The sequence below is a fragment of the Dendrobates tinctorius genome, unplaced genomic scaffold (genome assembly GCF_039654945.1).
Source record: "Dendrobates tinctorius isolate UK_male_01 unplaced genomic scaffold, ASM3965494v1 ptg000224l, whole genome shotgun sequence".
Lineage (NCBI taxonomy): Eukaryota > Metazoa > Chordata > Amphibia > Anura > Dendrobatidae > Dendrobates > Dendrobates tinctorius.
This window is the reverse complement of record NW_027361891.1, coordinates 2,630,134-2,657,408: the sequence shown is the minus strand read 5'-3', so window position 1 is coordinate 2,657,408 and position 27,275 is coordinate 2,630,134. Positions and strand designations below refer to the sequence as shown.

Below are 27,275 nucleotides of genomic sequence, written 5' to 3'. Positions count from 1 at the left end.
ACAGGGAGGGAGGCGCCGGACCGCCCACCTCGGTGGGCCCCGATGTCTATGCCGGCAACTAATGGGGGATAAAAAGGGTGGCTTGATGACAATTCGGTGGTGTCATGTTCCAGATCCCTAATTGCTGCCATCTCTCTGAAACTGCAATCGTATCTTATAGGGGGAGACATCTCGTATAAATGAAGATCCTCAGTTACTCTATTGACAGATGTCAATTGTGACATCTTTAACCCCTTAAGGAATGGGGTTATTTTCGTTTTTGCGTTTGTTTTTCACTCCCTTTCTTCCCAGAGCCATAACTGTTCTGAATGAGTCGCCGTAGGAAGCAAAAACAAATACTAGCTAAATCCAGAAAACCAGAGAAGTTGGCAGCTATCGGATTGCAGACCCCTGAACCTATCAACAACAACTAGCAGTAGCCGTGGGGGGTTCCTACGGTGCCCTAGACCCCTCGATCACAGCCGGAGAACTAAATAGCCTAAAGACAGAAAGGGAAATCTAAACTGCCCCAGAGCAGCCCCAACATATGACTGTGAAGCAAGATGGAAAAAACACTCACACAGATAGAAAGATAGGCTGAGCAAATGATGGGGCCCAAGCTAACTAAATAGGACAGGATAGAAAAGCTGCTGTCTGCAATCCGCCAAAACCCCATCAAATCAAGAGCCAACAGACTGATAGAGGAAAAAAGCCCTGAAGATGCTAGGCTTCAAAAAGACTAGATCAGTACTCAGGTATTTTCTGAAGACAGAGCAAAAAGGAATTCAGCTCACCCCAGCAGGGAATGGCAGAAGTCCAGAAAAACAAGGCAAAAAAAAAACAAAACACAAATGCAAAAAGCAGAGCAGAAAACTTAGCTTTTGAGGAGCAGAAATCAGACTGGTCTCCTATAATCCCTCTGAGAAATCACCAGCAAGGCAGAAGGGTGTCGGCTGCCTTATATCCAGTCAGCAATTCCAGTCATCATCATCCTGCTCAGGTGCTTGGTAATCAGCCTCACTACCTTCCTTCACCAGAAGAGGGAGTTCAACAGACCTCAATGGTGAAGGGGAAAATGAACTCACAACACACAACTTTTTTTTATTTTTCCATCAATATGGCCATGTGAGGGCTTATTTTTTGCGGGACGAGTTGTACTTTTGAACAACACCATTGATTTTACCATTGATTGCAAAAAAAGCACAATCCCACACTTGTTTTCTGCTTGGCTTTTTTTTGCTAGGTTCAGTAAATGCTAAAACTGACCCACCATTATGATTGGCCAGGTCATTACGAGTTCATAGACACCAAACATGTCTAGGTTCTTTTTTTTAATCTAAGTGGTGAAAAGAAAAATCCAAGGTTTGCAAAAAAAAAAAAGCACCACTTTCCGAGACCCGTAGCGTCTCCATTTTTCGTGATCTGGGGTCGGGTGAGGGCTTAATTTTTTCGTGCCAAGCTGACATTTTTAATGATACCACTTTTATGCAGACAAGTTCTTTTGATCGCCGTTATTGCATTTTAATGCATTGTCACAGAGATAAAAAAACTGATTTTTTTTTTTCTCGCTACGCCGTTTAGCGATTGGGTTAATGCTTTTTTTTTTTTTTTTTAATTGATGGTGTGATTCTGAACGCGGTGATACCAAATATGTGCATGTGTAATTTTTTTGTTTGTTTGTTTTATTTTGAATAGGGCGAAAGGGGGGTGATTTGAACTTTTATATTTTTTTCATATTTTTTAAAATACTTTTTTTTTAAAATTTTGTCATGCTTCAATAGCCTCCATGAGCAGATCGCCTATATGTAGCAGAATTACTGCATAGCTGAGCGCTGACCACCGGGTGGCGCTCATAGCAAAGCGGCATCAACAATCATAGAGGTCTCCAAGAGACCTCTGGTTGTTATGCCAACGCATCACTGACCCCCGATCACATGACGGGGGGTCAGCGATTACCTCATTTCCGGGCCAGAAGCGCCGGTTAAACGCTGTTGTCAGCGTTTGACAGCGGCGTTTAACGGGTTAATAGGTGCAGGTGGATCGCGATTCCACCTGCACCTATTGCGGGCACATGTCAGCTGTTCAAAACAGCTGACATGTCCCCGGCATTGATACGGGCTCAGCGCCGGAACCCTCATCAAAGCAGGGGAGAAGTCCAATGGCGGACTGTCTGTCATTGGACATTAAGGGGTTAAAGTTAAGTGACTTTTTTTTTTTTTTACTCTTGATGCAAAGATCAGAAAAGGGCCCTATACTAATAGTCTGGCTGATTCAGACCCCCAGTCAATCAAGTAGTCATAGGGTATGTTCACACTGGGCGTTTTGGCTCCTTTTTTTTGCTGGTTTTTTTTGATAATTTTCAGCTGCTTTTTACATTACCAGCATTGGGTTGAATGGGTGTTGGAAAAAAAACGCAAAAACAAAACGCAGGTATCATTGTTTGCAGCGTTTAGCTGTCAAAGTCAAGGACATTAGCATGGACAAAGAGGGAAAAAAAAATGCACCAAATCCGCACCTAAATCTGCGTTTTGCCACAGCTTCTTTCCTGCCAAGGTCAGGTTTTGCTGCAGGAAAAAAAAGCAGCAAAAACGCCCTGTGTGAAGTTACCCTTAGATCATCAAGCATGTTTACATGAATGCCCTAATCTTTTCAAAGATTCTTACTCTGTCTGGCAAAATGCTTTCTCCATTTGAGCTTTCAAGCAAACAAATTTAAATCTTTAATACCGCTGAACAAATCAAAATCAGGTGTGGGGGAAATAGACTCTTTTTTAGGAACTATAGTTTCTACATTGGTAAATGCCTGTGAGGACAAATTGATGACCTGTAGATTAAATGTCATTTGAGTCTCTGGGGGGCTAGGCAGTTCCATAGGGGATAAATCAATCTATAAGGCTAGTTTCACACTAGCGTTTAAACGACGCGCGCACGGCGCCGCTAAGCCACGGCTCCTTGCCCGCCCCTTCCTGTTATCGCCTCCTCCGAGCGCAGAGGGCTGCATGCGTTATGCGCACCCTATCTTTAGCATAGGGTGCGCAGGCCGTGCGCAACTATGAATATAGCGTGCGCTGCGCATTTTTGGAGGTGCGCCGTGCGTGCCGAACGCAGCATGTTGCATTTTGGCGCGCACGGCGCACATTCAAAAATGCGCAGCGCACGCTATGTTCATAGTTGCGCACGGCCTGCGCACCCTATGCTAAAGATAGGGTGCGCATAACACATGCAGCCCTCTGCGCTCGGAGGAGGCGATAACAGGAAGGGGCGGGCAGGGAGCCGGCAGGGGGCATGGCTTAGCGGCGCCGTGCGCGCGTCGTTTAAACGCTAGTGTGAAACTAGCCTAATACTGTACACCACCTGAACCAAACCTTTCCTTCCCTGTTTGATAGTTACGACCCCTCCCTCGCTGGCCTTTTGGCTTCATTGTCCAATACCTCAGTATCAAGGGGGAATGATCTGTTTCTAGTTCCTGACCAGAATTTCTATTAACCCCTTTCTGCCGATGACTTACTACTCCATCCATGTGACCTGGGACTTGATTCCCATTTGCGGAATAGTACATCATGTGCGATCAGCCACGCTCACGGGGATAGCGCAGCTGATCGTGGCCGGGTGTCAGCTGATTCATGGACTGCTCCCGGAACGTTAACCCCCAGAATATTGCAATCAAACATGATCGCAGCGTTCCGGGGCTCTTCTGCCTTTGGATCGGATACCCTGCGGCATGAAGCGGGGTCCCGATCGCTGCCACGGAGACCCGATGTGTTCATGACTACATCTGGGTCTCCAGGCCTGAGACTTCCTGTCATGCGCAGTGATGACCAGGAAGTCTCTCAGGTTAGTGCATAGAAGCTGCAGCACTGACAGCTTCTATAGCATGCTGATCTGCATGCTATTGAAGCGATCAGCCTGCACAAAATGAGTATCCCACAGTGGGACAAAGTGTAAAAGTAAGAATGAAATAGTTCATTTTATTTTTATAATTATTTAAAAAAAACTCTCTCAAATCTTCGAATAAAAAAATCTAAACAATACAAGTACACATTTAGTAGCGCCCCGTCCGTAATGACCTGACCTATAAAACTGTCCCACTAGTTAACCCCTTTAATGAACACCATTAAAAAAGGCAAAAAAAAATGCTTCATCATACCGCCGATTAAAAAGACTGATATAAATAAACGTGGTACCGCTGAAAACATAATCTTATCCCGCAAAAAACAAGCCGCAATATACCTAAATCACTGGAAAATAAGTTATTGCTCAGAATAAAGTGATGCAAAAATAATTTTTTATATAAGTTTTTATTGTATAAAAGCGCCAAAACATAAAAAATATAAATGGGGTAATGCTGTCATCGTACTGACACGAAGACTAAAATTACTTTATCAGTTTTACCACACGGAACGGTATAAACCCCCCCCCCCCCCCAAAGAAATTCTTGAAATGCTGGTGGTTGTTCATTCTGCCTCCCAAAAATCGGAATAAAAAGCGATCAAAAAATGTCATGTGCCTGAAAATGGTACCAATAAAAACGTCAACTCGTTCTGCAATAAATAAGACCTCGCATGACTCTGTGGGTCAAAATATGGAAAAATTATAGCTCCCAAAAGGTGGAATGCAAAAATATTTTTTTGCAATAAAGTGTCCTTTAGTGTGACAGCTGCCAAACATAAAAACATAAAAACTTGCTATAAATAGTAAATCAACCACCCCCCCCAAATCACCCCCTTAGGGAGAAATAAAGTATTAAATTAATATTTATTTGGGGTCCAATTTCACCTGTTACCCTTGGTAAAATAAAACCAACTGGATCTGAAGTTAATTTTTTGTGAAAGTTAAATGTTCATTTTTTTTTAAACATTTCAAATTCCTGTGAAGCACCTGAAGGGTTAATAAACTTCTTGAATGTGGTTTTGAGTACCTTGAGGGGTGCAGTTTTTAGAATGGTGTCACTTTTGGGAATTTTCTGTCATATAGACCCTCATTGTGGCTTCAAATGTGATGTGGTCCCTAAATTAAAGAATGTTATAAAAATGAGAAATCGCTGGTCAACGTTTAACTCTTATAACTTGACTACAAAAAAAATTGGAGTTCCAAAATAGTGCTGATGAAAAGTAAACATGCGGGAAATGTTATTTAACTATTTTGACATTTCTCTGTTTTAAGGGCATGAAAATTCAAAGTTGGATAATTACGAAATTTCTGCCAAATTAGGTTTTTTTTTTGTTTTGTTTTGTTTTGTTTTTTTCCCCCACAAACGCAAGTCAAGAAATTGTATCACTATCATGAAGTACAATATGTCACAAGAAAACAATGTTGGAATCACCGGGATCCATGGAAGCGTTCCAGAGTTATTACCTCACAAAGTGACACTGGTCAGAATTGTAAAAATTGGCCCGGTCATTAATGTGCAAACCAGCTTGGGTGTAAAGGGGTTAGAAAAACATAGGCCTGATTCTCCTTAATCTTGTTGATCTCGATTTATAATCCTTATGTAAGGAAGACATTTTCCCTCTTACTCACTTTATTAATATATTAAAAGTTTAAGTTTTATTTTTTTCTCAATAAGCTACCATTTCAAAAATACATGTCTGTTACACTCCATATATATATTATATAAAGAACATAGAGCATACAAGAATCTCATAATCAATAACGCATTGTGCATATATCAAAGAACTTCAGGAGGTGGACAAAAGGTCATGCTTGTTTTGGCAGCCCTGGATCAATCAGGATACGTTCATCAATCATATGTACATATCTCAGATTAACTATCAAGTTCATCTGCCCATGCTGTATAATCCAGGTGTACCTGTCCTTCACTCCCAAGGGTGGTTTGCACGTTCGTGATCGGGCCAATTTTACAATTCTGACCACTGTCCCTTTATGAGGTAATAACTCTGAAACGCTTCCATGGATCCTGGTGATTCTGATGTTTTCTCGTGACATATTGTACTTCATGTTAGTGGTAAAACTTCATTCATATAACTTACGTTTATTTGTGAAAAAAACAGAAATTTGGCGCAAATTTTGCAATTTTCCAACTTTGAATTTTTATGCCCTTAAATCATAGCGTTATGCCACACAAACTTAAGTAACATTTCCCACATGTTTACTTTACATCAGCACAATTTTAGAACCAACATTTTTTTTTTTGTTAGGAAGTTATAAGGGTTAAAAGTTAACCAGCGATTTCTCATTTTTGCAACACCATTTTATTTTTACGGACCACATCACATTTGAAGTCACTTTGAGGGGTCTATATGGTAAAAAATCCCCAAAAGTGACACCATTCTTAAAAACTGCACCCCTCAAGGTGCTCAAAACCACATTCAAGAAGTTTATTAACCCTTCAGGTGCTTCACAGGAATTTTTTTGAATGTTTAAAAAAAAAAGAAATGAACATTTAACTTTTTTCACAATTACTTCAGGTCCAATTTTCTTATTTTACCAAGGGTAACAGGAGAAATTAGACTGCAAAAGTTATTGTGCAATTTGTCCTGAGTACGCTGATACCTGATATGTGGGGGGAACCACTGTTTCGGTGCATGGCAGAGCTCAGAAGGGAAGGAGCGCCGTTTTACTCTTTCAATGCAAAATTTGCTGGAATTCAGATCGGCGCCATGTCACGTTTGGAGAGCCCGTGATGTACCTAAACAGTGGAAACCCCCCACAAGTGACCCCATTTTGGAAACTAGACCCCCCCCCAAGGAACTTATTTAGATATGTGGTGAGAACTTTGAACTCACAAGGGCTTCACAGAAGTTTATAACGTACAGCCGTACAATTAAAAAAAAAAAATCATATTTCCACGAAAATGATCTTTTCACCCTCAATTTTTATTTTTCCAAGGGTAACAGGACCCCAAAAGTTATTGTGCAATTTGTCCTGAGTACGCTGATACCCCATATGTGTGTGTGTAAAAGACTATTTGGGCGCATAGCAGAGCTCGGAAGGGAAGCAGCACCATTTGACGTTTTTGGCTGGAATTGAGATCGGACACCATGTCGCGTTTGGAAAACCCCTGATGTACCAAAACAGTGGAAACCCCCCACAAATGACACCATTTTGGAAACTAGACCCCCTCACGGAGCTTATCTAGATGTGTGGTGAGCACTTTGAACCCCCAAGGGCTTCACAGAAGTTTATAACGTACAGCCGTACAATTAAAAAATCATTTTTTCCACAAACATGATCTTTTAGTCCCCAATTTTATTTTCCCAAGGGTAACAGGAGAAATTGGACCCCAAAAGTTGTTCAATTTGTCTTGAGTATCCTGATACCTCATATGTGGGAGAAAACTACTTTATGGGCACACGTCAGGGCTCGGAAGGGAAGTACTGACGTTTTGGAATGCAGACTTTGATGGAATGGTCTGCTGGTGTCATGTTGCCTTTGGAGAGCTCCTGGTGTACCTAAACAGTGGAAACCCCATTTTGGAAACTAGACCCCATCACGGAGCTTATCTAGATGTGTGGTGAGCACTTTGAACCCCCAAGTGCTTCACAGAAGTTGATAACGTCCGGGCGTGAAAATAAAAAAAAATCATATGATACTTTGCCCCCTATTTTTTATTTTCCTAAGGGTAACAGGTGAAATTGGACCCCAAAAGTTGTCTTGCAATTTGTCCTGAGTAGGCTGATACCCTATATGTGGGGGTAAACCACTGTTTGGGCACATGGCAGCTTGGAAGGGAAGGAGCACCATTTGACTTTTTCAACGCAGAATTGGCTGGAATTGAGATCAGACTCCATGTTGCGTTTGGAGAGCACCTGATGTGCCCAAACAGTGGAAAGCCCTCAGTTCTAACTCCAACCCTGGCCCCAACCCCAAAATCCTCTTTTTTTTTTTTTTTTTTTTTTTTTTTTTTTTTTTTTATATTCTCCCCCCCAATTTTATTTTTCCCTAACTAAGGGGGTGATAACGTGCGGTTTGATTTACTATTTATGGCGGGTTTTTGTTTGGCAGCTGTCGCACGCTAAAAGACGTTTTTTATTGGATAAAGTTTTTGCATCACCACATTTTTGAGACCTATAATTTTTCCGTATTTTGACCCACAGTCATGTGAGGTCTTATTTTTTGTGGGACGAGTTGACGTTTTTATTGGTACCATTTTCGGGCGCGTGACATTTTATTCTGATTTTTGGGATGCAGAATGAACAAAAACCAGCATTTCAAGAATTACTTTTGGGGGGTGCGTTTACACCATTCCGCATGCAGTAAAATTGATAAGGCGGTTTTATTCTTCGTGTCAGTATGGTTACAGCGATACCTCACTTTTTTTTTATGTTTTGGCGCTTTTATGCAATGAAAATTTTATATAAAAAATTATTTTTGCATCGCTTTATTCTGCGAGCTATAACTTTTTTTATTTTCGTTGATTCTGTATGGCGGCTCGTTTTTTGCGGGACCAGATGACGTTTTCAGCAGTAACATGGTTATTTATATCCGTCTTTTTGATAGTGCATTATTGCACTTTTTGTTCAGCGGTATGATAAACCATTATTTTGTATTTTTAAGGGGTTCGCTAAAGGGGTTAACTAGTGTGACAGTTTTATAGGGCGGGTCGTTACGGACGCGGCGGTACCAAATGTGTACTTCTATTGATTTTTTTTTTTGTTTTTTTTTTTTGTTTTTTGTTTTTTTTGTTTTTTTGTTTTTCCCAAAAAATGAATTGTATTAGGGAATATTTTTTTTTAATTTAAATTATTTTTACTTTTTTTTTTTTTTCTTAACTTTATTACAATGTCCCAGAGGGGACATAACTGTCATGTGACAGTTCGCTGATCTGTCACATCACAGATTGCTGTGACAGATCAGCGATTTGTCACAGGCACTGCAGAAGGCTTTCTCGTGCCTGCGCTTTGCAGACACTGAGGAAGCCAGCTCCCTGCAGGCCCCCAAAGGTCCCCGTCCCCGTCGCCATCTTGGATCCGGTGACCTGCAGGGACTGAGCCCCCCCCCCCCCCGCAGCAGCGCTGCTGTGGGGGGCTCGAGGAAGCACGGAGGGAGCCCCCTCCCTGCCGATGCTTCCCTTTAACCCCTGGTATACCGTGATCGTGTTTGATCGCTGTGTGCAAGGGGTTAACGTGTCGGGGGGGGGGGGGGGGGGGGGTCCGTGGCCACCCCTGACAGTGCCGGGTGTCAGCTGTGATAATGAGCTGACACCTGGCTGCGATCAGCTGCGCTCCCCCCGAGAGCGCAGCTGATCGCGCTAGACGTACTATCCCGTCCATGGACATAGGGGCCCGGATCCCATGGATGGGATAGTACATCTGATGTCGGGTTAAATACCTTTTACCAGTTCAGGGATGTGAAAAATAGTTTCCCTTCGACATTGTCACAGTATGCCACACCCAAGGTTAGGAAATTCCCAATTCTTCTAGGGTTCTCAAAGTTGCCTGTATACACTTCTTTTTTTTTTTTTTTTTTTTTTTTGCCAGAGAGCTTACCATAAAGAAAATCCCCTTTCCTTTTGGAGTATGGAATCTATCACTCAACATATATCTACAGTTTTTAAAATAAAAAAAACCCTAGTTTTAAATCTCAACATCTGCCTTGTCGGGTAACACCTGGAAATTTCCTCACATTCCCCTCAGGTCTCATATTCTTTACTTACAGTACACTATCATCCATACTCTTATTCACTGACTCAATGGTAAAAAACTCATTCATCTGGTGTGTATGGTTAATATCAAAATGCTGGAGACCATCAGCGGATTTAATAAAATAAATCCGTACACTGTATCATTATCTTTGTAAACTAGTGTACAGGAATTGTAGTTCTGTGAATACCTGATTGATTTCCCTTTGGAAGGCAATTTGATCTCTCATCACCATCCAATGGAAAAAATGTTTATATCTCCACCAGCTTTTTCATCTGTCTGTACACACATGTAGGCAGAGACCTGTAACTCCAGGTCAGCACGTGGGGAGAAGCAGTGGAGAACCTGCATGTCCGACTAGTCTACAGCACAGTCTCCGGTGGCTTTTAAAGTGTTTTTCTCTGAAGCACTGCTGCGTTTCAGAGTCCAACATATCTAGTGCCTAATGCTTTCTGTCCATGGATTGGGCAGCATGCATCAAGTGTCAATACCTTTATTTTGCATTAAAGTGAATTTAACTACATGGCCCCCGCACTGGGAACCCTGCCACCGGAGGTAATGGAACCCCCCCCACCCAGCAGACTAGCTCTTTATCATGGGGGTGGTTTCTGGTTATAGTCTCACACACCGCTCTATGGATCGAGATCGGCCGCTGTAACTGCGCCCCCATCACTGATTGACGGATCAGCATTTGAAGCCACTTGTCAGAACACGATTAGTCTGCAGATTGACCCCACATTTGGAGGTGAATAGCGTTAGTTGACAGGTTCCTTGTAAATGCGGACACTGGTCCCAGTATTGGGAACATTGGTGATCAAAGTGTAATTGCTAAGACTTTGCTGGTTTTTCTCCCCACTCTCAAGTTTCTTGTTTTCCTTCCCCACCCCTGTTTACAAATTGTGCTTTAATTACAGGGTTTAGGTCAAGAATATATTGGTGAACTTAACAATTCTCTGGCATGGATTTTACAGTCTGGAAAAGATGTTGGCATCAGGTGAGTGTTTTAGCATGTTTCGCATGATACTTTGCGTGATGCATGCTGCTCTTCACTGCTTCCTTCCCCCCCCCCCCCCCCCAACATCATAGTCCCTTTTGGTGCATGCCAGGCTCTGCAATGTTGTTGGGTTTAATAAACATTAAAGGCTTCCAGGATGCCACTTGTTTCTGTCGACAGAACCTGTGAATGGTGCATTAATGAGCTTAATGAGAACAGGTTTTCTGATTCATGCTGCCTAAAACACGGCAGCATGAATTTGTGTTTTTAGGCCTCATTCACATGTCCTTATTTGAACAGCTACTAATTGGGTGAGCGTGTTCAGTGTTTTGCATAAGTGTCAATTTTTACCATCAATTTGTCATCAGTGTTTTCAAGGAAGAAGAATTAACCCCTTACCGACATCTGGTGTAATAGTACACCGATGTCTGATTCCTTCCCTCTGTGGGCTCCGGCGGTGAACTCTCATCTTTTACGGAACATGTTAGCTGTTTTGAACAGCTCTTGTGCCCGCAATAGTCACGTGTGGAATCGTGATCCACCCGTTGCTATTAACTAGTTAAATGCTGCTGTCAAATGCTGACAGTGGCACTTAAATGGCGCTTCTGGCCATTGGGCCGGAAATGCGCTCACCAATAATAATAATAATAATAATAATAATCTTTATTTATATAGCGCCAACATATTCCGCAGCGCTTTACAGTTTAACAGTTTCAAAACACAAGTCATAAGTAACAACGCTAACAATACAATAATTAAAACGAAATAAGACGACCCTGCTCGTGAGAGCTTACAATCTACAATGAGGTGAGGGAGATAGAGAGCACAGGTGTGTATTTACAATGGTGTATTTACAATGAAGGTCCAGCCATCTTGCGGGAGTGAAGGATGGATGGAGATAGTGAATGGGCTGCACACGCACACTTACACAGAGAATGACTTTGATTAGTGTATGTGATAGGCCGCTCTGAACAGGTGTGTTTTGAGGGAGCGCCTAAAACTATGCAAATTGTGGATAGTCCTGATTTCTTGGGGTAGAGCATTCCAGAGGATAGGAGCAGCACGGGAGAAGTCTTGGAGTCTGGAGTGGGAGGTACGGATTAGTGCAGAGGTTAGTCGAAAGTCGTTTGCAGAGCGCAGCGATCGGCTAGGCCGATAGACAGAAATGAGAGAAGAGATGTAAGGGGGTGCCGCACTGTGGAGAGCTTTGTGGGTGAGAACAAGTACTTTGAATTGGATCCTATAATGAACGGGCAGCCAATGTAAGGACTGGCAAAGAGCGGACGCGTCCGAGTACCGATTACCCAGATGGACGATCCTGGCCGCTGCATTAAGTATGGACTGGAGAGGGGATAGTCGAGTGACGGGGAGGCCAATTAATAGAGCGTTGCAGTAATCCAGGCGAGAGTGTATCAATGCAACAGTGAGGGTTTTTGTTGTTTCCATAGTGAGAAAAGGGCGGATTCTAGAGATGTTCTTTAGGTGTAAGCGGCAAGAGCGGGCAAGGGATTGTATATGGGATGTGAAGGAGAGATTGGTGTCAAACATAACACCCAGACAGCGCACCTGCTGCCGGGGTGTTATTGTGGTACCACCCACGGAGAGAGAAATGTCAGATTTAGGGAGGTTAGTAGACGGCGGGAGCAGAAGTAGTTCAGTTTTGGAGAGGTTGAGTTTCAGATAGAGAGCGGACATGATATTGGAGACTGCGGACAGACAGTCACTGGCGTTCTGAAGTACAGCGGGGGTAAGGTCGGGGGAAGACGTGTATAGTTGTGTCATCAGCATAAAGATGGTACTGAAAGCCAAATCTGCTGATGGTCTGTCCAATTGGGGCTGTGTAGAGAGAAAAGAAGGGGGCCAAGGACTGAGCCCTGAGGTACCCCGACAGCAAGAGGAAGAGGAGATGACGTGGAGCCAGAGAACAAAACACTGAAGGAGCGGTCAGAGAGATAGGAAGAGAACCAGGAGAGTGCAGTGTCCTTAATGCCTAGTGACTGGAGCCTAGAGAGTAGGAGATGGTGGTCAACAGTATCGAAAGCTGCAGATAGGTCAAGAAGAATGAGCAGAGAGTGGTCACCGTTACGTTTTGCTGTCAGAAGGTCATTGGTCACTTTGAGTGCAGTTTCAGTCGAATGTAGGGGGCGGAAGCCGGACTGTGAAGGGTCTAGAAGGGAGTGAATGGAGAGGTAACGGGTAAGGCGGGAGTAAACTAGGCGTTCCAAAAGTTTAGAGATGAAGGGGAGATTGTAGACTGGTCTGTAGTTGTTTGTGCAGGATGGGTCGAGAGCAGGTTTCTTTAGTAATGGAGTAACGATGGCGTGTTTGAAGGAGGATGGGAAAATGCCCGAGAGGGAGAGATTGTCCGCTTCTTGTGATCGTGGGTCACCAGTGCGTCGGCATGACAACCCCGAAGTCTCCTGGAGACCTCTATGGTTGTCAGTGCCAAATTGCTATGTGCCACCTGGTCGGTACTCCTAGCAAGTCAGTAAATCTGCTACATAGACTATCTGCTCATCATCTCTATGTAGCAGAGCCGATTGAGTTGTGCCAGCTTCTAGTCTCCTATGGAGACTATTGAAGCATGGCAAAAGTGTTAAATAGAAAAAAATCACCCCCCCCTTTCATCCCATTCAAAATTAATTAAAAAAAAAAAATCACATTTGGTATAGCTGCTTTCATAATTGCCCGATCTATCAGTAAAAAAAAGATTAACCCGATCGCTAAACGGTGCAGCAAGAAAAAGTAATGCCAGAATTACTTTTTTTTTTTTTGTTGTTGTTCACCGCAACATTGCATTAAAATACAATAACGGACGATCAAAAGAGCGTATCTGCACAAAAATGGTATGACTAAAAATGACAGCGCGGCGTGCACCAAAATAAGCCCTCACTCGACCTGAGATCACAAAATAACGACGCTACCGATCTTGGAAAATGGTGCAATTTTTTTATTTTTTTGCACAATTTTGTAATTTTTTTTTCACCACTTAAAGAACCTAGACATGTTTGGTGTCAATGAACTCGTAATAACCTGGAGAATCATAATTGCAGGTCAGTTTAGCATTTAGTGAACCTAGCAAAAAAGCTAAACCAAAAGTGTGGAATTGCACTTTATTAATTTTTTTTTTTTTTTTTTTGCTATTTCACCGCACTTTGAATTTTTTTCCCGTTTTCTAGTGCATGACATGGTAAAACCTATGGTATTGTTCAAAAGTACAACTCACCCTGCAAAAAGTAAGCCCTCACATGGCCATATTAACAGAAAAATAAAGTTATGGTTCTGGAAAGAAGGAACGAAAATGCAAAACCGGAAAAAAGCTCTGGTCATGAAAAGGTTAAATTACAGTGCTTCTCCTATACTTTGCAATGTCGTGATGTATACAATAGCCACAATGCTATAGGTATTATCAACAATAATAGCAACACTATTTGTATACATTACACTGGGGAACAATTTGAAAAAAAATTTGAGTTAGGTTTTTGAGCTGATTTATACTAAAACTGGCATGCTGATTCCAAAAATGTAGTCAGTTTTTTTCTATCACGTCAAGTTTTTCCTCCTCAACTTACCTGCCATAGAAGCACAATTGCACTGATTTCTGTAATAAGACTTATCTGAGTACAATTCGACTCATATAGAGCTACGTGGCAACTTGTAAGAGTAGTCACAACTGAGACAGTGTGGTGAGAGGTGTGTACAGCTCCCAATACGTCATAATTATCAATATCTTTACACAAAAAATGTATCATAGTAGGAATAAATAGGACATGTGATAGCTTTTCTCTTTACATTGGGCGCTTAGTTGTAATTTATATATCTTTTATGATTTTTTTCTTTGTTAGTTTTCAAAGCTTGTAACTTTCCATCTCAGTGTTTTATTTACTTATGTACATATTTCCTTTGTTTCAGATCATGTCTGCTCCTTCTTCCTCTCGTCGTAAATGCCTAAACAACCCTGACTCCTTCTGCTATATTTGTGGTGTTTCCACCATTCCAGTTCAAAGGGCAAACATCAGTGCATTTGTCAAACAAGCATATTTTGCATATTTTAAAGTAAAACTCGGTGATCAAGATAAGCCATGGGCCCCTCACATAGTGTGCAAGCAGTGTGTCGAGAGTTTACGGATGTGGACCAAAGGAACACGTGAAAAGTTGGCATTTGGTATCCCCATGGTGTGGAGAGAGCAAAAAAGTCATTCCACAGACTGTTACTTCTGTTTAGTGAAAACATCAGGATTTAACAGGAAAAATAAAAGTAAAATAGAATATCCAAATCTACCGTCAGCTATCAGACCAATGCCTCATTCAGCTGAAATTCCAGTGCCAGTTTTCGAACAGCTACCATCTCTAGAAGTTCTGAGTGATGTTGACGAACACAGTGACAGCAATGATGCAGAATTTGACAGTCACAAGGATTCAGTTCGTAAGGGATTTGATCAGCACGAGTTAAATGATTTAGCACGTGAATTGGGCTTATCAAAAAAAGCTTCAGAATTACTAGCATCAAGGCTGAATGAGAAACAGTTACTTGAACAAGGAGCGAAGGTATCATACTTTCGTACTAGAGAAAGTACATTTTTGCAGTACTTTCGGTGTGACAGCGGTTTTGTGTTTTGCCATAATATTCCTGGTTTACTACAAGAATTAGGGCTTTCAATGTACAATCCAAATGAATGGCGACTGTTTATTGATAGCTCAAAGCGGAGTCTTAAGTGTGTCCTTCTACACAATGGCAATTTATTTGGTGCAGTCCCTATTGGGCATTCTATCTCTCTTCGTGAAGAACATGGAGATGTAAAGAGTTATTGAAATATGACACACACAATTGGATCATCTGTGTTGACCTTAAAATGGTTTGCTTCCTTCTTGGTCAGCAACGTGGGTACACAAAGTATCCCTGCTTTCTCTGTATGTGGGATAGCAGAGCTCGAGAAAAGCATTGGGTTGAGTCGAATTGGCCTCCAAGATCTGGTCTTAAACCTGGAGATCCTAACATTCTACATCAGCCACTTGTTGACAGGAAGAATATACTATTCCCACCTCTGCACATAAAACTAGGTGTCATGAAGCAATTTGTAAAAGCATTGCCAACTGACGGCGACTGTTTTAAGTACATCATGTTGGCACTTCCTGGACTGTCCATTGAAAAAAAATCAAGGCTGGTGTGTTTGATGGTCCCGGTGAAATGTTCATCTTTGATGAGCTGTCGAATTTGTGGACCATGTCAGATCTTGAGAAGAATGCTTGGTTATCATTCAAAGACGTCGTCAAGAACTTTCTTGGAAATACACGTGCAAGTATTTACAAAGAAATTGTTCAGAAACTATTGGAGAGCTACAAAGCGCTTGGTTGCAACATGAGTATTAAACTACATTTTCTGCAATGCCATCTTGCCAACTTTCTGGAAAATCTTGGTGCTGTAAGCGATGAGCAAGGTGAACGATTTCACCAAGATTTGAAGGTTATGGAAGACCGTTACCAGGGTAGATGGGATGTACATATGATGGCTGACTATTGCTGGAGCATCACACGTGATTGTCCTCAAGTTAAACACTCCAGAAAAAGCTATAAATGTACATTTTTACCTTAAATACTTGCGCATATATATATATATATATATATATATATATATATATATATATATATATATATATATATATTTTATTTTCTCCTTTGTAAAAAAACATGATAGTATTAAAAAACATATTTGTCATGCCTCTTTCTTATATCTTTCATTTGTTGTTCATATTTGTACTATTTTAAAAAAAAAAAAAAAAAACTTTATAGGTACAGTAGTTTACATATTTTTGAGAAGACAAAAATCCTATAGTTCAAAAACTTGACGTGATAGAGAAAAACAGATCATTTCTGGATTCAGCATCCAAAAATTAAGAACAGTTGTCTGACCTAACTCCTAAAAAATTGTTCCCCAGTGTTATATAAGAGACAGGTGACTGAAGGATCAGTGACCTGTCATAAGCCCATACATATTCGTATGTAAGCAGAGCGCCACATAAAGAACACACGGCCCACAGGGACCCCCGCTCCGCCGCTGGTAAGGTATAATCAAATTATGAGGTGCACCTCCATTACCCCCCCAAACTCTCTAATTTGGGTGGGGGGCGCTGAGTGGATTGTGCTCTGGCATTGTGAGATTATACTATATGAAATTTCATTTATGTACAACCGTTGATTTACTCTTACCTTTTCTCATTCAAAGTTCAAAATTTATTCTCTTATTGTGTGTTAAAAAATCAATCCTATCAACAGATTCATTTGAGCACACCATCTGGCATAACTACTGAAGTAGAGAATTGTTTAGTTACAGGAAAACAAAACTCAACACGGTATCAACAGTAGTTTGCAAAAGACAACTGACCATCTGTTAAAGTGACAAAGAGAAAAATGTTTATAGGGACCATGCGGACACATCATTAATGCAGAAGAAGTGTGTACTATTATACCGGCATATCAAATATTACTTTTAAATTGTTTTTTTTTTTGTTTTTTTTCTTCTCCAGGTGCTTTGGAGATGTCGACGACTCTAAGTTAACTATTACCAGTGTGAAATACTTGGAATCCACACAGTCACAGATGTCCTTTGTATGTCGCATCCGCCGTGCCATTGTGATTGTAGCTCACAGATTATCACTCCTCCTCCTTGGTAACTTTCTTAATGTGATATGTACCTTAACATGTGCTGGTGACACAGCTCCATAAACCAGTTCTTTGCTTTGCAGTTTTAAATTATAGTATCTTTAATTTGAAAACTGTATATGGAAGTAAACAATCTGTTCCTTTTTCAGCACTTTCTGACTTGGGTATTTCTCGTGTATATAATAAAGGGGTTTTTCACGACTTAACAATTGACCTATTCTATGGATATCTATAGGTAATCAAGGAGATAGGGATCTAATACTTAACACCCCCACTGATCTGAAAACTGTTCTGCCATTCACATGAATGAGAGATAAAGCACAAAACTCAACAGTATCCACTAAACAATGTGGGGCTGCTGAGCTCTACTCAAGGCATCGCTTAGACCTGGATGCTGCCGGAGCAGGTGTCCTCTGATCAGTGGGGGTGCCGGACCTCCACCGATCTCACAATTATGACTTTACGTTACATCTAGGATAAGTTCTGGTCGTCTCCTGACGTGTGGGGAACTCTTCCCTGTCACTTGGGGAGAGACGGCACAGTTTTGATATAAATGTAAGATGTTCTGATCATCCCTTATCTGGACAACATTCTCCTAGTAGTGGACTCATCATAACAGCACAAGTTACACCTAGCTACAACAATGTCGGTTTCTATTTTTTTTTTTTTTTTTTTTGAGGCTGGGATGGATTATAAATTTGAAAAATCAGACCTCCACCCAAAGAAAAGGAAGCTTTCTTTAGGTCATTCTGGACTACATACATATTTTCTCCCAAAGCAGAAGCAGGTAGAGATCAGAGCAAAAATTCAGTCCTTTCAGAAGAAGGTATGAACATCCCTCAGAGGCAATGAAAGTTCTAGGTTTAATGACATCTTGCATATCAAGCGTCTGTGGAGCCAATTCCACACAAGGGGCTTGCAACAGGCAATATTATCTTTCTGGGTTGATGGCCAGGCAGTCTGAACAAGAAAATAAAATTGATGGAACTGAAGTAATCACAGTTGGTGGACCTCTGCAATGAATCTTCAGAGAGCAAAACACTGCCATGCGTGACGATCACTACCAAAACATGCTGCAGAGGTTTGGGTGCACACGTTAATGGCTAGTACCTTGAAAGCACCTGGCCAGCATCAGATCACCACAGATTCTCAAACTACAAAGCACTTTGAGCTGTATAGGAGACATGAAAGTGCTGGACCGTTATCAGAAACCAGGATGTCCAGAATTTTCTGAGACATCAGTATGGTTTACTTTCTTTGTCAGGGGGAGTACGAAGCATTACCATCTTCTTCCCAGTGGAATATCTCTGAGGCTAATTACTGAAGGGACTGTTCTCATCTCTGCAATATATTTGAAAGGGGTCATAGAATCAGGTTGTGGATTTTCCCAGCAGGAAACTGATAGCCATCAGAATGGCCTCTGAATATATAGGGTTTTCCATCAATTAACCCAGTGCACTGCTAGGGCATCCTTATGGTAGATCTGCTCACCTCCAGGAAAAATACAAAGGTGGAGAAAATATTTATCCTTAAAGGGAATCCGTCACCACATTTCACCATCTAAACTATTAGGCTGTGTGCCCACGTTAGCATTTTTAAACGCTCAGGAAACTGATCCCCATTTCCAGAAAACGCGTGTTTTATTTCCGCTCGCTTCTTGCGCATTTTTGACGGGTTTTTTCCTCACGTTTTCTGGGAACATTGGAAAAGGCTAAAAACGCTCAGCAATGCGGAAATTAATGAGCATGATGCGTTTTTTAGCCACTAAGCGATTCCTGAGCGTTTAAAAACGCATGCATTGGCACAAAAAGCCAAAAACGCATGCAATTTAATGTGAAGCTTTTAAGCGTTTCTACAGCGTCTGAGCCGGCACAAACGCTGCGGAAACGCTTGCAATGTGGGCACACAGCCTTAATATGGGCATACAGGTTATAGAATGCAAAGTCCTACCTGTATACCTTAAATCGGATGCCTTGTTGAGAAATTCTCTCATCACTTTTATATAAAACGATATATTCCTCCACAGCGCTTGGATGTTTTCTGGAAGATAAATGCACCTAGAGCTTTACATGAAGGGGGAGTTGCCAGTGAAACAAGTAAAACAGCACTAGATAAATGAACTCTTCTTGTAAACTTTTTTTTTTCTTCTCCCAGCTCTGTACGGCGATATTGCAACCCTGTGAGATGGAAGCTGAACTGAGATTGCAGATGTCAGATAGTGATAAGCGAACGTGATCAGATAACGTGTTACCAGTTTCTTAGGCGTGCTCGGATAATATTTTGGAGACCCTGTGGCTGCATGTTTTGTGGTGGTAGACAGCTGCAACACAAGCAGGGACTGCCAAACAGACAATCGCCACAAGACATGCAGCCGCAGAGGCTTGAATATATTATCTGAGCACGCCTAAGATACTCTGAAAACACCCAAGCATGCTCGGTTACCACGTGAGGAACGTGATTGGATAACCACTAGTCAGATATAATCACACCGAGCTCTACAGAAATGCAGACAGCGGCCATTACACCTCACACTGGTAACTCCTCATATTTAAAACAACTCTGCCCCAGGACTTATCTCCATGCACCATCTGCCCCAGAGCCTGGAAGAGCTGGTGAAAGATTTCAGATTATTTCTGAAGGCTTCTGATATCCGGCATACAGGTGTAGACCCACACACGCACGCCTCTGGAGGCTGAAAGTACAAGATCCCTATCCCTTAAAACTGTTCCTGGTGGCTATTACAACTGCCAAGCGTGTGGGGAAATTCAGGCCTTGTCCATCAGATTCATATGTTGGGGTTCTTGAGGACTGTATCATACTTGGATTGGATCCAGCATTCCTGCCCAACAGTGCTATTCATATGAATCAGATCGTTTTGCTCCTTTTTTTTTTTCCCCTGACAGAACCATGAACACTCCTGATTTTTGTCGCACCCTGGATGTAAGAAACTTTTATAATACGTAATCGCTTAGGCCTGTTTCACACATCAGTTTTTTCCCGTCAGTCAAGATCCGCCAAGTTTTTTAAAAAAACGGATCCGCCAAAAGGGCGGATCCGTTTTTTTACACCCATAGACTTACATTATTGGCGGATCTTGACTGATGGTCGTCTGTCACACACATTATTGTACGGATCCGCCAAGATTTTAGTGGCTCCCGGGCGGATGAGACGGACCCTGCAACGTTTTTTTGCAGTGACGGTCCGCTGTTTTCACTCCGGTAAGCATTTTAACCCTTAACTACCATCCCGGGAGCCGCTTGTACTATTTTTGTCACGACTGCAGTTTTTGGCGGCTGCCAACTGACTGGAAAAACGTAAGTGTGAAACAGGCCTTAGGAGTGGCGAAAAGATTTTAACCTCTTCATTCAATGCGGGTGTAAGAACAGCGGAAAGAAGGCTGAATTCAAGTCTCCAGGTCCAGATGAATTACACCCCAGAGTACTGAAGGAGATGGCAGAAGAAATTTTTGAACCCCTCTCCATAATATTTGAAAATTCTTGGAGAACAGGAGAAGTCCCAGAAGACTGGAGAAGAGCAAATGTTCCTATCTTCAAAAAGGGGAAGAAGGTGGACCCAGGCAACTATAGGCCGGTGAGTCTGACTTCTATAGCAGGAAAGATCTTTGAACAAATTATTAAACAACATGTATGTCAGTACCTGGATAAGAATGAAGTGATTAAACAGTCAGCATGGGTTTGTAACTAATAAGTCATGTCAGACTAACTTAATTTCCTTCTATGACGGAATCACTGATTGGGTGGATCAAAGAAATGCTGTAGATATAGTATATCTTGACTTCAGCAAAGCATTTGACAAAGTATCTCATACAATCCTTATTGAAAAAATGACTAAGTATGGAATGGACAAGGCAACAGTTAGGTGGATTCATAACTGGCTTAGTGATCGGACCCAAAGAGTGGTCGTAAATGGATGCACATCCAGTTGGAAGAATGTCTCAAGTGGGGTACCACAGGGCTCTGTCCTGGGCCCTGTATTGTTCAACATCTTTATCAACGATTTAGATGAAGGAATTGAGGGTAAGGCTAGTTTCACACTTGCTTTTTTTGCAGCGCGTTTTTCCCGCAAAAAAACGCATTGAAAAAACGCATACAAAAGCATACAACTGCTGCGTTTTTTTCAAGCATTTTTATGAGCATGCATGAAAAAAACGCAGCGTTTTTATGCGTTTGTATGCGTTTTTAGTGCGATTTTACCGCGTTTGCGTTTTTTCCAACATTAGGTGGCCCCTCACACTAACCCAAACCATGACTTTACTAACCCTAACCCTGACCCTAACCCTAACCATGACTTTACTAACCCTGACCCTAACCCTTAACCAAACCATACTTAACCCAAACCCAAACTAACCCTGACCCTAACCCTTAACCAAACCATACTTAACCCTAACCCAAACCCTAACTAACCTTAACCCTGACCCTAACCCTTAACCAAACCATACTTAACCCTAACCCTGACCCTAACCCTTAACCAAACCATACTTAACCCTGACCCTAACCCCAACCCTGACCCTAACCCTAAACCCCCTTAACTAACCCTAACTCTAACCCAAACCCCTAAATTCCATGGTTAACCAAAAAAAAACGCATGTGCAAAAAAACGCATACATGAGCATGCCAGTGCGCACGTATGCGCATCCATAGGCTATAATGGCAATTTCTAGCGCAAAACGTGCGCATATGTGCGCATGCGCTTTTTTGCAGGGCCAAAAAATGCAACATGCTGCGTCTGGAAAATACAAACGCACACCCCAAAAAAACGCAGCGCATGAAAATTGCATACGTGCGCTTACCAGCGCGCAGGTATGCGCACCCATGTTAAATATAGGGGAAAAAACGCATGCGCACGTATGCGTTTTTTTCCAGCGCAAAAAAACGCAAATGTGAAACCAGCCTAAACTGATTAAATTTGCTGATGACACAAAGCTAGGAGGGATAGCTAATACTAGAGAAGAGAGAGGATTCAAAAAGATATAAATAAACTGGAGAAGTGGGCAGCAACTAACAATGGTTTTTAACAGGGAAAAATGCAAAGTACTACATCTGGGCAATAAAAATGAAAAAAGCATATACAGAATGGGAGGAATAGGCCTAAGCAACAGCACATGAGAAAGACTTGGGTATACTAATAGATCACAAACTGAATATGAGTCAACAGTGTGATGCAGCAGCAAAAAAAGCAAATGCAATTCTAGGATGTATTAACAGAAGCATACAGTCTAGATCACGTGAAGTCATTATTTCCCTCTACTCCTCTTTGGTCAGACCTCATCTGGAATATTGTGGCCAGTTTTGGGCACCACATTTTAAAAAAGACATCAACAAACTGGAGCAAGTTCAGAAAAGAGCAACCAGAATGGTGACCGGTCTGCAAACCCTGTCTTATGAGGAAAGGTTGCAGTATTTGGGATTGTTTAGTTTGCAAAAGAGAAGACTGGCTTCAAAGTCTATAGTGGCAAGGTGGATTAAATCTGCAATCGGCATAGCCTACTTTTCTGAGGGGTAAAACTCCTGAACGTCGGGGGCCCATTCAACTAGGGCAATCTCTACTTCATGGGCCAAACGTGCAGGGGCCTCTGTAGACAAGAACTGCAGAGCAGCAACATGGTCAAGTCTGAACACTTTCTGGATTATTGATAAGTTGGACATTCTGTCAAGTCAACACACTGCCTTTGGGAGGAAAGTCCCCCCTCTGCTTTATCAGGTACTCCTTCTGGTGGTGCTGTCAGGAGGGACGTCCTAGAAAGGGGAAACGGCGCTACCAATAATTGTATTTCCAGGAATCCATGACCATACCCCTTATATTCCCTTTCCTTGGATTCCTTTCTGCTATGTAAGATACAGATGTAGAATGAAGTTAAATGTTGCATCTATCCTGGTGTGGTACTTGAAAAGATCACTGGGGTTGAGTGGCTGTTTAACCTCTCCTGTTTGTCACCATCAAGCTACTTCCTTGTGGCACTGTCATGATGGACTTCTGGAAATAGAATTACGGATTGGACTAGTTCCCCTTTTTGCCGCAGAAATGTCTGCAGCAAATACTTTACAATGTGCACATACCCTAACACTAATATGAGAAAACAGGGGTAGAGCAGAGTAAGTGGATGACTTTAGCTCTGAGCCACCAGCAGTCAAAGGTGTGCTGTCAGATTTTGGCAAGGAGCAGTTCAGCCAGCTACAAAAAGGAAATGCTCGTCCTAACTTTGCTTCTTCATACTACTTATATAAAGAGAACCCAATAACCTGTGTGCCTGTTATTAATGGGGAAAATTTGGTGAAAAGTCCTACCTGTGTTCCTCATCAGATGCCTTGTTTAAATCCTCGCTTTATGTAAACGACCTCTTCCAGGCTATGGGGGGGAAGATTGCTCCGCCTACAGAGCTTGTTTTATGTGAAGGGGGAGAAGGGTTCTTGCCAGTGTAATGGCTGCTCTCTCTCCTGATCTCACAGCAGAGCTTTGTGTGATTATAGCTGACACATCTTCAGGATCCTCTCTGCTTTCACCTATCAGGCAGACAGTGTTGCAATACAGCAGAGCTCAGAGCTGCAAAAGTGTTTGCAAGATGGCCAATTTTATAACTCCTGTTCTGTTACTTGTCTCACTGACTCCCTCCTTTTATTTAACTTAATCTCTGGAGATAGTTATCTTCCTCCCCATGTCAGATGTCAAAGTATAATTTCAGCTTCCTATGACTATATCCTCATAGGCCTCTTGGGAGGGTTGATCCTTCTGACAGATTGCCTTTAAACACTTCACACGTGTTGTACTCAAATGTACTAAAAAAAAACATGTGGAATGTTACCTTATCAATATAGGTGCCACTATCTGATAGCATTTAAATGGCGTGCTTGTGCTCTTCAGCTCCTGCAACACTCATGGGGCAGAGACGGGATAATATGCCAGCCAGGTGCCTGCTGGAGATGTGCATCACTGCGATCTTGGTTCTCCTGTGAAGCTCATCCATAGACAGAGCTTAAGGCTATGTGCACACGTTGCGGATTCCGCTGCGGACTTTTCCGCTTGGAAACGCAGGTAAAACCGCAGGTAAAGTGACCTGCGGTTTCACACCTCTACTATGGTAAAGGTATGAAACCGCTGCGGAATCCACACAAACAATTGACATGCTGCGGTTTGTAAACCGCGGAAAAATCCGCACCGTGAGCACAGGGTTTTTGAAACCCCATAGGGTTTCATTGTACTGTACATGGTCAGCGGAACTGCTGCGTTTCCGCAGGGCCAAAACCACTGCGGAAACGCGGCAGAATCCGCAATGTGTGCACACAGCCTAAGATTTTTTTTTTTTTTTTTTTTTTTTATTCAGCTAATGGTCTCATTGCAAAGTTAATCACCATACTTTTCTACATTTTGTGAAGGTGTTGCTGTAGTTTTTGGACTGCTTCAGTATATGCGATACCACTGGAAAAAAGAGGAAGAGGAAACCAAGCAAATGTATGACCTTGTGGTGAAAATTATTGGTTAGTATTGTTTATGCAAGATTTTGCTATACTTGTATACATTATAATCTGTATCTAATGAATGTTATGTTGTGCTCAATAAGTAAACTAGATATGGGATAAAAATGGATTAATGGGCAGCAGCACAGCATGGTGGCACAGTGGATAGCACTGCAGCCTTACAGCGCTGGATTCCTGGGTTCAAATCCCACCAAGGACAACATCTGCAAGGAGTTTGAATGTTCTCCCTGTGTTTGCGTGGGTTTCCTCCTGGCTCTCCGGTTTCCTCCCACACTCCAAAGACATACTGATGGGGAATCTAGATTGTGAGCCCCATCAGGGACAGTGATAATAATGTGTGCAAAACTGTAAAACACTGCGGAACATGTTGGCGCTATATAAAAATTTCTTCTCCTACGCCTCATTGGGGGACACATACAGTGGGTGTTATGCTGCTGCCACTAGGAGGACACTAAGCAAACCAGAAAAAAAGTTAACTCCTCTCCTGCAGTATACACCCAGTCGCTGGATGAGATATCTCCAGTTCATGCTTAGTGTCTGTAGGAGGCACTTGGGTCTGGTTTCAGACCCCACCGTTTTCATTTTATTTTTGAATTTTTCTGTAAATTTTTTTTTTTTTAATTAACGGAGTGAAGGGGGCGACTGTTTCTTTCTACGGCCCGCTCTCCCACGAACCAAAAGGCAAGCACGTGGAGTAATCCTTCACGTACACTTTCCTGCGACTTTTGGGGCTGATTCCTCTAGCATTGGCGATGATGCTTGCGTCCGGAGTCTGGTAATCCAGGAATAGGAGGGCAGGCGCATGTAACGGAGAAGACTGAACAGCGCTTACGTAGGCCCTGAATCGGCCCCATAGCTCTCCATCCCCCTATCATAGGGAGGATCGATTGAGCATGGCCCCTTTAAGAACCCCTCCAGCTCTGCTACATCAGCCCTGGAGGATGAGAGCCTGCATGGATGGCCGGACAGCGCTGACCACTGGAGTAGAGGTATGGGGTCGTGTCCTGTCCCCTGGGAGAAGCACTTGCGGGGACCCCCCCCCCCCCCCCCCCCCCGGCGCTACTGCGGGTAGCCCGAAATATTTAGTCCCCGGCTTTCCGGCCTGCTAGGCCGCAATTTAAAAAGCCCCGGCCTGCCCACCGGCGCATACCTCGGGTAGGCTCAAAAATCTAGCCCCCGGCTTTTCCGGCCTACTAGGCCGCAATTTGAATAGCGCTGCCTGCGCTGTTGGTGCCGCCCCTTCGCCTTGGCGCCTCTCATCCTGATGAGATGCGCAAACCTAGTCTCGGGGGCCATATCCTTTTACCTCAGCCTGCTCTGGATATGAGCTGTGAGGCGAGCATTCTGCCGGATACCGGGTGACACTGCAGGGACACGGCCATTCCTCCCGGGGACACAACATAGGACCGGGTAAGCTGCATCTGCCCTCAGATTAAAGCTTAACCCCTTCCCGGCACGTTCCCTGCAGCAGACTCTGCCGTTAATCCTTTCAGGAGCGCTATGTCTCAATCTAAGGAAGCGAAACGGGCTGCTAAAAAGTACACTGCGTTTTTTACCGTGTGTACCTCTTGCAAGTCTGCCTTACCTAGTGCACAGACTAATCCGTTATGCACTGACTGCGACCCGGCTTGCGCCCCGACCTGCGCTCAATCACCCCTCGCCGCCGCTGCTGACGGGTCTCCTGCGTTTAGTACCCCTGAGTGGGCTGTGTCCCTGTCATGGTCGGTGGAGTCTCTGACCCAGGCTATATTCTCCCTCTGGGAAGGCTCTTTGAGCCAGAAGGTGTCCTTACCCCCCCCCCCCCCCCCCCCCCGAGGAAGACTCTGGCGTTGAACGGGAACCGTCCATCAGCAGGGGCCGTACTCGTTCAAGGGATGGTCGGGGCTCTAGAAAACGGACCCATGACTCTTCCCGTAGCCCCATTCGCGCCTCTGAATCTGCGACTCCTGTCTCTCGCTCTCCCTCCTGGAGTTCTCAGGGAGCACGACTCTGAATTTGATTCTCACACGTCTGCCCCTCAGAATCCCTCAACTGATCAAGAGTCGCTTTATTCTCTTATAAAGTCAGTTAACAGGATTCTGAAGTTGGATGAGGATAATGTTCCCGCTCCAGCACATCCTATTTTACTTAAGAAAACCAAGCATGTGCGCAGGTTCTTTACCAGCCATCTGGACTTTAAGGAAGTTGTCCAGCAACATAGGGATCGTCCGCATAAGCGGTTCACAGGGCAAAAGTCTACTCGCGCTAAATACCCTTTTGATCCAGACCTAATGAAAGATTGGTTACATTCCCCTCCAGTGGACCCGCCTGTATCGCGTCTGGCTTCAAAAACGCTTCTGTCAGTGTCTGAGGGTTTCTCAATCAGAAACCCCTCCGTCAGATTGGCTACCTTGCCCGTTCAGTTTTTGAAGCTTCAGGAGCAGCGCTTTTTCCATCTTTCGTGGCAATTTGGGTCACGAAAGCAATGGCCGCTTGGGCAGAGTTCTTGATTACTTCCTTCCAGGGCACCAATCTTCCTCCGGAAGCCACCACGGTTGCCAGGCTGATA

At 43.0% G+C, this 27,275-nt stretch overlaps 1 protein-coding gene across 1 annotated transcript in view; it reads left to right on the top strand.

The window, feature by feature from the left end:
• Positions 1–27,275, top strand: part of LEMD3 (LEM domain containing 3) — a 116,874-nt gene that overhangs the window by 56,666 nt on the left and 32,933 nt on the right. The window contains exons 5-7 of the mRNA XM_073555446.1: positions 10,495–10,574; positions 17,099–17,241; positions 24,626–24,727. Of these exons, the coding sequence (XP_073411547.1) occupies positions 10,495–10,574; positions 17,099–17,241; positions 24,626–24,727 (325 nt within the window). The remainder of the gene's footprint in view (positions 1–10,494; positions 10,575–17,098; positions 17,242–24,625; positions 24,728–27,275) is intronic.